We start from the raw sequence: 15,922 nt of genomic DNA, 5'->3' as shown, positions 1-15,922 counted from the left end.
AAGAAGCACTGGATATATATTTATTATGCACCTTAACTAATGGGTGGTGTGGTCTCCAGGAATTAGAATAAATGAATTTGCTTCTAAACATTCACCTCAACATAGTCCTCTGTGAATTTTGATAGCCAAAGTTCTTTAACTCTTTTCCACTCAAATAATCCCTTGAATTTCCTTAATATTTGTTATCTACATTTGACAAACAATGGTATTTGAACTTAATGTTTGATACTTGATATTTTTCAATATTTGATGGTTGACATGCAATGGTATTTAGTAGAGCATGGAATCACTGGTATATCATGTTTGATGGGTGGCATGAAGTTGGATTTAATATTAGACAGTATTTGATTATTGTAGTTCCAAAAATCTGAATAGCACCAGTTTGAGCCATAGATTATTTTCAAACAATCAGAAATTATTAGTTAATTCTCTGCATCACCATTAAATGGGAAATCAAATTAATCTTATCCATTTCATAATAGTTTCATCCATTTTTAGCATAACTAATACAAATGTTTGAAATTTACCAAATATTTGAAAAAAGCACCAAATATTGCCTGTGAATTTTTCTCAAAGTTGAAAATGTAAGTGGCTTTGAGTTGTTGCTATCTCTCAATTATTTTGGAAGACTTTATCCGTCAAGTCTCATAACCTGTCAACTCTCAAATACTAATTGCAATTACTAATTGCATCTATCAAATGCTGTCAGGTAAAAAATACTATTACATGTCAACTCCCATCAGCCCCAGCCAGCATGACCACTGATAAGGGACGGTGGGAGTTGTAATTCAGAACATCTGGAGGGGTACCAGAGCTGATTGGGTAGTCTTTGGTGATCACTCGTAGCCAAGTAAGATTTTCTTCCATAAACACGGTTTTAACAGTGAGTCCATAAGTGACTGTGGAGGCCAATTCTGGATCCACACATCCTTCCACAGTGGGGCCATATGTTTCCAGGTGAGAGTTGATCATGGTGACGGTTTGCTAAGCGTGTCTTCCTCTTAGTGCATTTCTCCTTTTCGTCCTGAGTTCGAGCGTCTTCAAAACCCATGACACCTTTGGTAAAGGCTATTCTCCAATTGGAGCGCTTGCAGGCCAGTGTTTCCCAGCTGTCGGTAGTATATATGTGCACACATGGGGTTTCATGTGTGCGCACAAAAAGTGTGTCAAAAAGTGAGCAGGAATGTTCTGGTAGAGGTGGGGAGAAGTTGCTTGCTGTTCTCTCTCCCTTCAACAAGGACTGTTGCTGCCAAAGTGACTTGTTGATAGCTTCAGCTGCCATGTTTTATAAAAACATCTTTCTCTTCTCTATCCTTATCCCTTGAGTTCCCGACTGCCCTTTTGAAGCCTGTCATAATTAGGCTCAAAGCGTGGGAAGAGACGAAGTTGGTGGGCGGTGACAGCTGCACCAATTAAGCAAAGATAAACCATGAAAGGAGGGGGGCGGGCAGGAGTTAAAGTAGCAGCTCTTCTGTCTGAGGTTTTGGCAATCTGAAACCTGGGTCTTAGGAGCTCTTCAGATCTCCCTTCAGTAGCTGCTCCTGGGCCTGGAATCCATCTGGACCCTTTCCCGTCTTCCAATGTGTATCCTTCAGAGATGAGAGACTGAGGCTTTTTGTCTGTCTTCTTTTCTTCCTTCTTGGGGGATGCTCCAACCTTCCTTTCATCTGCCATCCTCTGTAGTGGTGCCAAATTTCATGGGAGAAAATGCAGAATAGTGACGGCATTATTATTTTCTAGTGCTTCCCAGGCTCCTCTTCTGTGATCAGATCAAATGTGTTCTTTGGGGAGGAATGAAGGAGAAAGAATATCCTTTTAACGTTGGCTTTGCTGTTGTTCCCCGTCTTGTTAATCACAGCCGTCACCTTCTAGCAATGAACAAGAAACCTCTTGGGATGATTCAGAAGAAATTTGGAGCCAGATGGACACTACTCCAAAGCCTGATTCTTCACCCTCTCTTTACCCATTGTCATGCTACATACATCTTATTGCGGGTAGTGCTAAGAATCCAATAAACAGCCAGTGGAAACTGATTGGGGCTCTAGACTAAGATCTATGGGCTGAGGAGCTGAGCTCTATCTCCATTAGAAGGCTGTTCTGTTATGTCAATGTGAGCACATTTCCTTTCTTCTCTCTGATCTGGAGTTCCCATTTCAACCTCCCTTTGCAACATTCTGAGGCTTAAGGATGGAGAAGTGGCAGAGAAGACACTCATTCCCCACAGTTTGTCATAGAATGAATGCTGGCTGGTTGGCACTGGGGAGAGCTTCCTAGTCCCTGCAGGCGTTGTATAAATATGAGAAGTCTCAAAGGTGCAGTGGGATGAAACGACTACCTGGTCCTCTGTCTCCAATTGGTGCTTGTTGGTATATTCTTGCAAACCTTAGTCTGCTCTTAAGGATTCAGAGGACACAAACAAGTACCAAGAGACTAGTGTGAGGCTGCAAAGCTTTTAAAAAATGTACAAGCCAGATTGCACACTACTAGGCTGCCTCTTTGAGGGCAAGAAAAAATGGAAGAGAACTGCCTGCTGCCTTTTTTCAAAAATAAGAAGCTGATGGACTTGGGAGTTTTAGTTTGCTTAATATTGATTATGAATTACTTCACCCACAATTAGTCCCTGCACCAATCTGTCTGCAATTTGGCAGATTCCATCCACTCTGGAGGGGCTCTTGTGCCTGTAAATCTCACCCCTTTGACCAAAAGCCGGAGGGTTATACAGCAGCTGTTTTTAGGTTCCTTATTATAGCAAATGGGAAACACAGAGCTTGGTTTTATCCAAAATAGCTCAGAACCTGGAGCACAGACTGAAGCAGAGGGAACCCAGAGTGACTCAGAAACAGATCTGATTTTTAAAAAAAGCATAAATATAGATCAAATGTGAATCTTGGGTCCTGTGCATGCCCCTAGTTATTATTTCATCTATAAACCAAGTATGAATTACAAGCAGCACAATACACTAGCTACATTCAGGTTTTCTTTTAGCTATCTTGAAATAAAATGTGGAGGGGGCACAGGTTTGCCCCTACCTCCAACATCACTGTTTTCTGTATTCCACTTTTCCTATATTGAGGCCAGAATGGAAATCATTCATGCTTTGGGCTGAATGAACTTCTAGGACTCCCCATGCATTGGAATCCAACACAATCAGGGCTTCTGATTGCAAGAAGATTCTTCATCCAAATATATGATCTTGCTGGTTGAAATGCAAAAGTTGGGAGGAGAGAGAGTGTAGCAATGGGGGATGCTGAGGGTGGGAGTAGCATAATGACGCATGCCATCTTCACATACTACATCAACATAGTTAAAACAGTGTCTGAATGAGGCCACTGTGGCCACACAGACTTAGATAGCTATAGGGGAGAAGTGACCATGCAACTAGAAGTATTCAAACAGTTTTGATGACCGTTGATCGCCTGGCAAAATAGGCCATCCCATTTTAAAATAGAACAATGGTTTCCCTCTCCACTGGGTGATTGGTTGCTATAAAAATGTTTCAACATTTCTAGTTATGCTCTGCCCTTGTGTATGGATGTCTAGAAAAGTGTTCTGCATTGCCTCTTTGGTGGTTCCCAATAATGATTCAGACACTTTCTAATTTGTGGTGCTCATCCCATGGGAAGGACTGCAGCTTAGAGGCACACCACATGCTTTGGATGCAGAAGTTCCCATATTCAATCACTGACAGCTTCAAGTAAGGCTGGGAAGGACCTAGCCTGGAAGCCTAGAGAGCCACTGCCATTCAGTGTCAACAATACTGAGTTAGAAGGACCACATCCTATGTTCTTTCCAAAAGTTGTGACATGACTTAACCTGAATCCAGTAAGATACTGGGGACTGCTTGTCCCTAGCCCAGTTATTAATCTCTGAGTCTTTGCTTTCAAAGAACAACAAGTGTTCTTCCCTTGGGACAGTCCATTAGAGACCTGATGCTCAAATACCAGTATGGGGTTTATGGATTTCTAGAATGGATTATCCAGTTTGACATTGTGAGATCTCTCTCTCTTTCTCTCTCCCCACCCTCACAGATTCCTCAGATAAGCTATGCTTCCACCGCCCCTGACCTGAGTGACAACAGCAGATATGACTTCTTTTCCCGTGTCGTCCCCTCAGACACCTACCAAGCCCAGGCCATGGTGGATATTGTCAAAGCATTCAAGTGGAATTATGTTTCGACCTTAGCCTCTGAAGGCAGCTATGGTGAGAGTGGAGTGGAGGCCTTCATCCAGAAATCCAGAGAGAATGGTAGGTAAACTGCTGTTCCTATAAAGAGATGATGTATGGGATAGAGATAATATACTGAACGATGGGGAAAGGATAGCTGCTCCTATTGCTGTGGAATGAGATATGGGCTACAGTGCTAAAAAAACCCATGGATAATAGGGTATCTTGAGTATTGATGGATTTATCTTTTAACTTATATGTGAGTCTTGGAAGCCAGAAAAGATTGTTACAAATCTTCACTGTAGCACATCTATATATCCGTTGTGTTGAAGGTAACAGTTGAGTGAATAATGGGTCCCCATTGGCTACATTGTTTAGAAAGTGATAATCTCTGAAGGAGACAAGAAAGTTATTGCTATTGGTTGATGTTGCTGAAAATGTTCTTCAGGAGGTTCATTCTTCATGAAGTGCAAACAATGCTGTCAATGAGGCAGATGTGATGGTGATGACCAGCTTTCAAAGAATCATTAAGAAACTGAGTGTGTGCTGGATTTCATGCTACAATCCAGTTAGGAGAACATGTTGGCTTTAAATGTTTTAACTGTAGCAGCAGAAAAAGTGATTGCCATAAGGAGGTCACAGAGAAGGGATGTGGCCATGGAGAATTTTAATGTTTTATGTTCTTGTAAACTGTTTAGAGGTTTGTTTGTTTTTTAAATCAAGCATTACATAAGTTTTGTTAAATAAATAAATGTGCATGAATTGTCCATGTCCGGTGAGAAGACTGCATATTTTGTGTTGCTAAGTGTTCGGAGTGCCAATATGTGGAAAGGCAGAAATACCTGTGGAAATTAAGAGGCATGTTTTGTACATCCTGAGCCTAGAGGCCATTTTTCTTTTACTACTGCTATACAGTGGTACCTCAGGTTACAAACACCTCGGGTTACAAACACTTCGAGTTACAGACTTCACTAACCCGGAAGTAGTACCTCGGGTTAAGAACTTTACCTCAGGATGAGGCGGCAGGGTAGCAGCGGGAGGCCCCATTAGCTAAAGTGGTACCTCAGGTTAAGAATGTTTTCAGGTTACTCCGGATCGAATTAAGTTTGTAACCAGAGGTACCACTGCATTAGTGTGCAGCATACCATGAGGCAGCAAGACTAAGCTACAGTTATGCAAGTAGTAGTTAAGTGTCAGAATGGAAAGTGTGGGGCTGTCTGCTAAGGTCTACTCATTGATAAAGCTCCACCCATCACTGTGTCAGTGATGGTCCATTACAAATTACTGTACACACCCTGTTTCCAACCTTGGACAGTGAGGCTGTTTCATTCACAATCCTAGCCAACCAAGTGGGGATCCTAGTGCACACAACATAATCTATGAAGCAAAGTCCCAGCTCTTTCTTTCCTTTGATTGAATGAGAAGCTCAACGGAGAGAATAGTAACTGTTAAACAGAGTAAAGGTTCAAATCAAATGTGGCGCCTGTAAGATTGCCACCACATTTGTTCTATCTCTGTTCTTCTGCTTTTAACAGCAACCTGAGAAGCAGAAATAGAGAAGGTAACTCCCATCATCTCCACTTGCCAGAAAAAGCTTTGCTGTATTTCAGACTGCTGTAAAATCACAGGAGCAAGGGCCAACAGTACAAATAGTGGAAACTCAACCTGTGATACAAACTTATGAGAGAGATGCTGAAATGCTAATTTCCTTAGCTGGAAGCAATCCTTGGTAGCTTGCTTTCAGCTTGGTGTACATGTTGCTTGCCCTTCTCTCTCCATCTGCCAGACTTGCCAGTAGAGGTACATTTTCCAACCTGGAGCCAAAGCCTCTGTGTTTATGTGTTTATACAGCACATCAAGCTCATTGTAATTGCTTATTTTCAAGGACCACATAGTGTCCAAATGTTAGACATTGGTAATACCCTGCAGATATAATCCTGCTATAAATCTCGCCTAAGCCCTTTTAATTGCACAGCCTGGGCTGAATTCATTATTGCTACTGTTTGCAGAGGCGTGGCAGTTTTCAGGGCATTGCAGAGAGACAGGGAAGGACTCTAGGATTTGGCCCAGACATCCTCTATAAGAAGGCGTGGGCTGCACAAGAAGTGCTTGCAGAAGGCAAAATGGTGCAGGCATTTTCCCCAAGTAAGGTGGAACAAACGTTCTCAAAGTGTGACTCAGTCCTTCGTAGGGAGCCATGGCAGTTGCCTGGGGCAGGTATGAGTGACACTACTCTGAATGTGTGACTTTGCTGAGCCAGGAAGCAGAATGGGCCATACCTTCTCTCCATATGCAATCAGCATAAAGCCTGACATCCATCTATTCCATTCATTGCAGGGACAGTAAGTGCTGGAAGACAAGGGAGTACCTAGCAGTTACAGCCAGATGGGTTCTTTTTATACATCTAGTTGCCACACACACACACACACACACACCTCATTTTTTTAAAAAACGCCAAAACACAAAAAAATGTTTATACTGAGTCAAAAGTTAGTGTTACTGGGGAAGCCTTTGTTTTTAAATCACATACAGTGGTACTTTGGGTTACATACGCTTCAGGTTACAGACTCTGCTAACCCAGAAATAGTGCTTCAGGTTAAGAAGTTTGCTTCAGGATGAGAACAGAAATCGTGCTCCGGCGGCGCGGCAGCAGCGGGAGGCCCCATTAGCTAAAGTGGTGCTTCAGGTTCAGAAAGTTTCAGGTTAAGTACGGACCTCCGGAACGAATTAAGTACTTAACCCGAGGTACCTCTGTATAGGGGTGCTCAATAGCTGTTTGCCTGACACAGGAAGCTCCCTTCTGGCTACATTTGGGACTTTCTGAATTAATGTTGATGATAATGCTCACTGCTCTGAAAGCCAGGGACTCAACTCTCACCATTCTTTGATTGAAAGTAGAGTCAACTTATTCCTAAAGACTAGGAGGGCTATAAGGAGGACATAATGGAGAAGAATACAATGCTCAACTGCGAGCATAGCAGTCCCTCTCTTAAGCAGGAATGGACGGCCATGTTTTCTAGTAGGAATGTGGTCCTCATTCATTATCTCCAGTTCTCCAGACTTCCTAGAACTCTTGAAAATCCTGTGCATGTGGACTTTCTTCTTATCCCAGCCACTGTGGGTTATTCAAAATGATGAGAGTGTAAAAGACTGCTGAGATGAGTTTTGGTAGGTGTGATTACTTGCAGCACCGGTAGATGGCACTTCAGTCTTTGCTGCATAATTCCTATGATTTGCATTGTGGGATGAATAAGACTTGTTTCTGGGCATCTCAAGCAGCTTCTGCAATGCCAGCTTAATGTCATGGATGATAATTCAGTGGGAATCCCAAGCATATATTTGCTGGGACATAGGATGGCCACCTGATAATGGACTGAAACTTTGGCAGGCAAAAATTAACAGACTTCTCCCACCATCCTGCCAGGGGAAGTTTTAGGTGGTGTTGATTTCTGCCTGTTTTGCAGGTACAGAATCTTTGTCTACAAAAAGTGGATGTCTGCAGTGGGCAACACAGCCAGTGAGTCTTCCATGCCATATGTTTGCTGGTCCCTCGATGTTCCCTCCTAGCTCACTGTGTAAGATAAAAGAGAATCCTGCTTGCCACAGCAGGCTGGGGAAGGAAGGTTAGTGCAGAAACTGGCAGAGAAATGTGACAAGAGGTGCAGTGGCTGGATCCACTCTCACTGCTTTGAAATGTTTAACAGTATAGGCAAGATTTCTGGGTGTCGATTTGGCAGCCCTAGGTGGACACTGTGTGCAACCTAAATTAGCCTATGACTGTCCCTTTATCCTCTGCTGCTCAGAGATATAGTTTCACTATTGCATACAGTTTTAGGAGGTGCATGAAAATTCTGCTGCATCTACAGAAACTTTCTGTTATGAAAGAGTCTTCTGGTTCTTTATGATGCCATGTGAAAGAACTCCTCACACCTCTTTAGGTTTAGGATATATCCAGATGGAAGGGGAACTGATGTGCTCACCCAGCTACTGCAGCTGTCAGAACTGTCAGAAGATAGAATCAGGATTCAAGATGACCTTAAAGTGATTGGAGAACTGGCCCAAACTAACAAAATTAATTTCAATAGGAACAAATGTAAGGTTCTACATTTAGGCAGGAAGAACCAGATTCACAAATATAGGATAGAGGACAGCTGGCTTGACAGCAGTATATCTAAATTGGATCTAGGGGTCTTAGTAGACCATAAGCTTAACACGAGTCAACAGTGTGATGCAGCAGCAGTGGAAAAATAATAATTAAAAAACAACTAGGCTGCATCAACAAAAGCATAGTAAGAGGGAAATAAAAGTACCACTCCATTCTGCTTTGGTCAGAACCCACCTAGAGTACTGTGTCCAGTTCTGGGCACCACAGTTTAAGAAGGGTATTGACAAGCTGGAACATGTGCAACCAAGATGATCAAGGGTCTGGAAACTAAGCCTTATGAAGAATGGTTGAGGGAGTTGGGCATGCTTAGCCTAGAGAAGAAGAAACTGAGAGTAGCTATGATAGACATCTTCAAATATCTGAACAATGGTCACATGGATGATGGAGCAAGCTTGTTTCCTCTGCTCCAAAAGTCCACAAAGGACCTAATGAATTCAAATTACAAGAAAGGGGATTCCGAAGCAAGAACTTTTTGGTGGTAAGAGCTGATCTACAGTGAAATGGACTACCTTCATTAGAGGTTTTTAAACAGAGGTTGGATGCCATCTGCCAGCATATTATGGTTGTGATTTCTGCATTGCAGAGGGTTGAACTAGATGAGCCTTGGGGTCCCATCTAACTCTACAATTCTGTGATTCTATGACACCCATGACTTATGGGGGGGTGCTTTTCTTCTCTTCCCCCCTCTTTTTTGTGGGTGGACATGTTGCACTGGGGAGAGGTGAGAGAGAGGAGAGGCACTCCTTTCTCTCTTTGGTGTGGGAGAAACCTGAACTGGCACTCTCCTAGGGTGGAGTAGAACACACAGAGACCAAAATAGGGCTTATGAAAGTGATGTCCTTTTGGTGGTGCAAAATAAACAGCTGACAAATTACAGAAGTCCGCACCTGCAACTGTATGAAACTGGATTTTTCACCCATCTTTAATTTTAGGAAAAGAAAGGAAGAGAAAAAGGGAGACATATGGTAGGAAGGGAAGAGAAGAAAGAGAGAAGCCATTTCTCTCACTCTCCAAATTGAAAACTGAATTGAAAGGCTGTGCAATGCTGCTGACGTCCCCTTGCAGCCTAATCCTTCTGAAAGATTAAAGATGTCTTTGGCCATATATTGTATTGATTCATTCTCTGAAGTATAAATCATTCGTTCACCAGCAGGCTGGCAACCAACCAGTGCTTACAGTTGAATGTTTAAGGATGAAAAGGGGAGGGGGCATGTATTTATCTCTGTGTTTGTATGTATATTTGAGGATACTAGGAAGGGACAGATCCATAGTATTGTCTTCTCTGGGTTTGCTCAAGGCCAAGGTTTAAGAGGAGACGCTTTGCTGAAGTGCCGAACACCATAAGCAACCTCGTTCAAGAGTGCCCCCCCATATCTTTACACCCAACTTCTGTCTCTCTCTTGCTGATGGAAGTGCCACACACCCATGTAACTTCAAAGGTAAAGACAACCTATAGGGACGCGGGTGGTGCTGTGGGTTAAACCACAGAGCCTAGGACTTGCCGATCAGAAGGTCAGCAGTTCAAATCCCTGTGATGGGGTGAGCTCCCGTTGCTTGGTCCCTGCTCCTGCCAACCTAGCAGTTTGAAAGCACATCAAAGTGCAAGTAGATAAATAGGTACCGCTCCGGCGGGAAGGTAAACAGCGTTTCCGTGCACTGCTCTGGTTCACCAGAAGCAGCTTAGACATGCTGGCCACATGACCCGGAAGCTGTACGCCGGCTCCCTTGGCCTATAGAGTGAGATGAGTGCCACAACCCCAGAGTCGGCCACAACTGGACCTAATGGTCAGGGGTCCCTTTACCTTTACCTTAAAAACAACCTGTAATTGCGAGAAGAGCCTTGCACCATATTACTGAAGATCATATGTTGTCATCCATGGCCACCAACAAGTGGTTTTTGTGAGTGAGACTGTGGTGCTAGCATGGATTGAAAGCACTTGGGGATGGCATGAGTGCAAGAAGCATTAAAAGCTGGCAGAGCAGATGGATTTAATCATCTCCTTTCCCCCGATGGTATGATATACATCAACTTCTGAAAGAGAAATGAGGAGGTCAGGAATAATTGTGGGCAGGATTAGACAGCTACTGGGTATCAGCAAAACATTACCATCAACATGTGTCATTAAGAAACTGCTGTATGTAGTGTTTTGGGAGTTCTGCGAAAACATATAATCAAGTTTTATGACTACCAGAAAATCAGCTGTCATAATTTTAAAAGGAAGTGATTCATTGAAGCTGTAGGCAGGGGCTCATCCAGGAACCTACCAGCACTGACACCAGCACTGGGACCTAGGTACTGGTGCCTAGGGAATGGGTGGACTGAGCTGAAGAGGGCAGAAGGCAACTTTGTGCTCATTCACATGGGTAGCTATTTGTTGGATCTGGACACAGTTTCCTCTTAGTCCCTGCTCCATCTCTTTCAGCCTTATCATACATTCAGTGTTCGTTTAGGGTAGTCTCAAGTTGAGGTGGGCTATCTCAGTGCTGGGCTATGGGCAACAATCTGGAGTGAGTCAGGACCTGGGAGCTGGAACTGAAGAGCCATCAGGATCTGAGGGCAAACCATGAATCAGAACCAAAGAGAAATCAGGATCAAGACTGCAGAGCAAGTCCAAACCAAACCAAACAGCAAGACCACCCTAGACCTTGTTGCACAAGCAAAATTCCACTGAGACAGGAAACTTTCTTTGCCCACCCTGCCTCACCCTGCCCCATGGAGTGCCGTTGTTGCCACTCCAGTCCCTCACATACTACTGCTGATACAAAATGGGAACATTTGGGTTTTGTGCTGCTATACAAAGCCCTGAGCAACTTGGGCTCAGGATGCCTTAAGCCCTTATATCCCAGCTCAAACACCAATATCATTTGAAGGAGCACTGTTAGTTGTGTTACAGAAGCCCAGCTGGCCACAGGTGCAAGTTGGGCATTCAGTGTTGCCACTCCCATGCTGGGGACACTTTTCCAGCAGAGATTTGGCAGGGATCCTCGCACTTGACTTTCAGGCATCTCTCCAAGGCATTTTTATGCCAACAGGCCTTTGCAACTATTTAATTTTTATTTTGATTAGCCAGCCACCATAATAATGAAGGTGTGTGTGTGTTCTTTAGCAGTGATTTCTGTATTGCAAGGGGTTGAGCTAGATGACCCTTGGGGTCCCCTGCAACGCTACAATTTTATGATTATCTGTATTTTTAAAAGTGTATTTTATGCTTTAACATTGTACGCCCCTCTGATATTTCATGGTAAGGTGGTAAAGAAATACTTCTATAAATAAAACCACAAATAAATATATACAACTGAGCACAACTCTGCAGGCCAAACAGTGCACACCATTGGCTATTATGCATAGATAGATGATAGATAGATGATAGATAGATAGATATATAGATAGATAGATAGATAGATAGATAGATAGATAGATAGATGGATGATAGATGATAGAGTGCTTTTTCTGGGGGGGATGCAGGGGGACACACACCCCTAAATATTTTGTGAATCTTTGTACTTTGGCCCATTTACTGTATTTATTTTTTCTGATTTGAACGATAAAATGGTGATTTTCTTGAATCCAAATGAGAGTATCCCTAAAAATTTTTTTACTTTATTTTTTTTTTAAAGCACTGGATAGATAGATAGAGAGATAGCTAGACAGGTATCTCAAAATATTTCCATTTTTCTCTTTAAAATAAATCTATTATTGTTAGGTTGCTGCTTGGTAAGATTTACCCAATGCATTTGCAGTTTTCAAGGAGACTTGAAACGAACTGGCTTTTTTTTATTACAAACAACATAGCTCAAGCCCTCCGTTTTTGTTCCCCATCACCAAGCTGGGTACTTTCCAGTAGAGAGGAGACGTTTATAAATACTAGCAGGTTTTAACAGAGTATAAAGTTGGCACCGTTGTTCGGCTCACCCAATTTAGTGGAATTATCCCTGAAGGCAGGTGCTTTAACTTGTCTGGAGACTTTGGATGGCCCAAAATTCCATGCTCAGCAAAACTTGGCAAGGATTTGTCAAGAATGAGAAAGCATTCTGCTGACTGTTGCTACAGGATGCTTAGAAGGGATTACCTTGCTGCGAAGCAGCGCTGGCAGTGAGCTGCAGGCACTCCCAGCCTCTCCCTTAAGAGGCCACTGTGGAGCACAGTGCACTGCCATTGGCTATGTAAGACAGGCAGCAAGACATTTCGCTCTTCAGCTCCATCTCTCAAGGCTCACAAACAGGGAGAAAATGGGAGCACTAGCCATTGTGAGGTCGATTAGGCAACCTTTGCTCTGCTCATTCAGGAGAGCTGGCTCTGGAAATGCTCACTACAGCATGCTCCACTCAACGTTGGATTGACAAACCCCACAGCTACTCAACTCCTCTTTTGTACAGTTGCTTTGGTGCTACTGACTGTGAGCATCGAACAAACCCAGTTCCACCCAGTCTCTCTCCTCAGGACATGCGGCAGGAAATGAGGGGCTGACTATCATGAGAGCTTTCCACCATTTCTGAGCTGCCTTTCTCCCCTTGGCTTTCTACTACACATAAGCCACCAAGAGAGCAATAGAGAGGGAGAGAGGAAGGAAAGAGTGTTTTCTGAGCCAACTCCAGCCCTGTGGTGCACAGGCTGCTGTCTATTACTAATTTAACTGTATCTGAATGGCACATTAAGTTCTGGTGAGATCTGTGGGACACTAGGCTATTTAGTTCTAGTCAAACTGTGTTATGGCCTTATAAATGGATAAAGGGAATAAAAACTTTGAGGTGACAAGCTTCTAATCAAAGGGCTATAAATAGGAACTGTGTTAATTCTAGGCTTCTTCTTTGCTACCACAGCTCTGAGAACTGGCTGTGCTTTTCATATAAGGTGAACCCATTTGGGACTCTCTGCTCTTCAGGATTTTAAGTTGACAAGCATTGCCTTTGTCAAGGCGGCTTCATTTTGTGTGTGTGCCTGTGTCTGAATTTTAGAACAAATGGGTGAGGATAAGTCAGGATGAATTTCTATGACAAAGAGTGCTTTAATTCTGCATGCTTGGTTTGGTTTTGTACATCTGTGGACTGCATGGATAGACGAGCCTGAAAGTGTGTTTATTTCTATGTACTGAACCTTTTCCTCCCCCTCTCTCTCCCTATATACTTATGTGGACAGTATGACTGTATACTTGTGTATATGATAGAACTGTACATAGTGTAGCTGGATATTTGTACAGATGTGTGTATGTGCTTTCTTCCTACACACATACATGCATATATGCATGTTTATAGGTATGTCTGCATGTAGCTTCCATAAGAACATAGGAATGTCAGCACTGACTGGCAGCAGTTATCCAGGGTTTCAAGCCCTACTTGGAAATGTTGAAGACTGAACCTGAGACTTCCTGCATGCAAATTAGATGCTCTGCCTCTGCACTGTGCTCCTTCCTAATGGTGTTTAGACTAGCTCTTTGGATATAAATGTCAGTATTCATGTTTGAATTTTTAGTGATTGGTGTTGAAGAGAAGCTGGGGACCTAAGGGTGCTAAGGCAGGGCAGTGTTCCAGGGACAGAGGCAGAAGTGGAGGATGGAGAACAAGGGTGCCAAGAGGCAGAGATGAGGCAAGCTACTGAAAAAGGCAGGGTATCTCCCCCTCCTGCTGCGATCAGCTCCCCTCCCTCCTGGTTGTCCAGAACATGAAGAGGAATGAAGAGGGTGGAGCAAAGAAAGACAAGACAAAGGAGCCTCAGGTTGCTGGGGAAGGACCTGGGGCAGGAGTCTTAGAGAGCAGTGGGATGGCAGGGACCTTCAGTCATTGCAACTGCCTCATTGGGACAAAACCTACTGGCAAAAGTTGCTGTGATCACTAGGCCTGAGCTGTTTTGGTTTCTTTGAATAAAGGGCTAACTTCACTGAAATCAGGTGTTTTATTGCTCCTGATTTCAGCTCCTGGCAGCTGCCATCCCTTCAGATGCTTGTAAATGCTGAGTATCAACCACATCTGGATCACAGTGGTAATGTGATCTGTCTTGACAAAGAGACATGAGCAAAGGGATAGCGACCTATTCCTTGTCATGAGTTTGAATTGTCCCTCATACAGATTTGCTGCCTGCAATAGCAGTCCTCCTCTGCCCAGCTTGCACAGGTGAGTGCTGCTGGGTGTTCTGCTTTTCTGGGGCTGCACAAACACCTGCTCTGATGAGCACAAGTTGTATCCCCTCATTTTAACTCACTAGCCAAGACAGTGGAAGTGAGAGTACTGAGTTTGCCTTATTGGTTCCACCAATCACCATTTTCTGATGCCATTTCTGTAGCCGGCACTGAGATACATTTCTGGCTAGGAATATACCAGCCACAAAGAGAGTTAACCTTTTCTTAAAGGCAAAATCCCAACTGGAGCACACTCATCTGATGGTGGTGAATGGAAGGTTGGTATTTTTCATAACACACACATGCAGATAAATACTGGGCTTCACTTTTAATGTTCACTGAGCCTCATAGTTGCACAAAGAATGTCAGGTGTGACTAAGGCCACCCACAGGTCCAGCTAGGTTGGATTTCATCAAGAAGATTTTGAATGTCTGAATCAACCTGAAGCACCTCAAAATTCAACTGCATAAAGACTAAATTCAACCCAGAGTTTTTAACTCTCCATAGTTGTGGAGATCATCCATCAGCATCACTTGCAAACCCAATTTGAATGTGTCGCTCCTAATGTGGTGTACAAGGTTCCTAGCTTAGGGGTCAGTCCAATCCTTTGGCTGGCAGCTGTGGGGCTGTATGGAGCAGTGTCGTCCCCACCACTTCCATAGCCACACCTCTTGCATCAGCCAGGGTAGATGGTTCCAGGGTGGGAAAGAATACTTGTTTGTTCTGCCAGCTCCACAGTGAAGAAGACAGCCTTTGGGATTTCTCTGTCAGTGCTCAGACTTTTGCAAAATTTGAAACTCTGATGAAAGTTCACATTTTGCAAATTTGACCTCAACAGTTTACATCTGAATTTCAGAATTGAGAGCTGGAATTAAAATGTGGAATTTGCCTTTTTTTATTGTCAACGTGAATGTTAAAATACAGCTATTTTTTTATTGTAAGCTAATAGTCAGATACTGTCCAATAATGATTGCTACTGCATGTCTACCGTCAAATATTGGTTGTGTCAGAGCCTGTCAAACACAGACTGCTACAGATGCCATTCTCAGATCTGATAACATTGTTGCCAAGTGTTGACTGCTACATATTGGATACTGTCAAACACTGCTTGCTATTGCATGCCAATTGTCAGATACAGCAAATACTTTCTGCTTCCATATACCAGCTCTAGCTAGTGCAAAATATTGCCGTTAGACTCTTGATGGGGACAGACTACCCCCACTCCAGTGTTTAAAAGCTTACAAGGCCTTTAACAACATGGGTCCACGATATCTTGAAGATCACCTGATCCCCTATATACCAGCTTGATCACCGAGATTTTTGGGGAGTCTCTCTTGGTGGTCCCCAATGGCTCAGAGGCATGGCTTGTAATTACTAAAAACCATGCATTTAGTGTAGTGGACCCAAATCTGTAGAACTCTCTTCCCACTAAGATCAGATAGGCAGCCTCCTTGCTGAACTTCAGGTGCATGACTGAGAC

At 43.3% G+C, this 15,922-nt stretch overlaps 1 protein-coding gene across 1 annotated transcript in view; it reads left to right on the top strand.

The window, feature by feature from the left end:
- GRM4 (glutamate metabotropic receptor 4) overlaps positions 1–15,922 on the top strand; it is a 290,669-nt gene that overhangs the window by 123,145 nt on the left and 151,602 nt on the right. Inside the window, exon 3 of the mRNA XM_053393018.1 lies at positions 4,029–4,245. Within this exon, the coding sequence (XP_053248993.1) occupies positions 4,029–4,245 (217 nt within the window). The remainder of the gene's footprint in view (positions 1–4,028; positions 4,246–15,922) is intronic.

Source organism: Podarcis raffonei, chromosome 6 (assembly GCF_027172205.1).
Source record: "Podarcis raffonei isolate rPodRaf1 chromosome 6, rPodRaf1.pri, whole genome shotgun sequence".
Classification (NCBI taxonomy): domain Eukaryota; kingdom Metazoa; phylum Chordata; class Lepidosauria; order Squamata; family Lacertidae; genus Podarcis; species Podarcis raffonei.
Note: the sequence above shows the minus strand (reverse complement) of the source record. Positions and strands in the feature narration are given on the sequence as shown.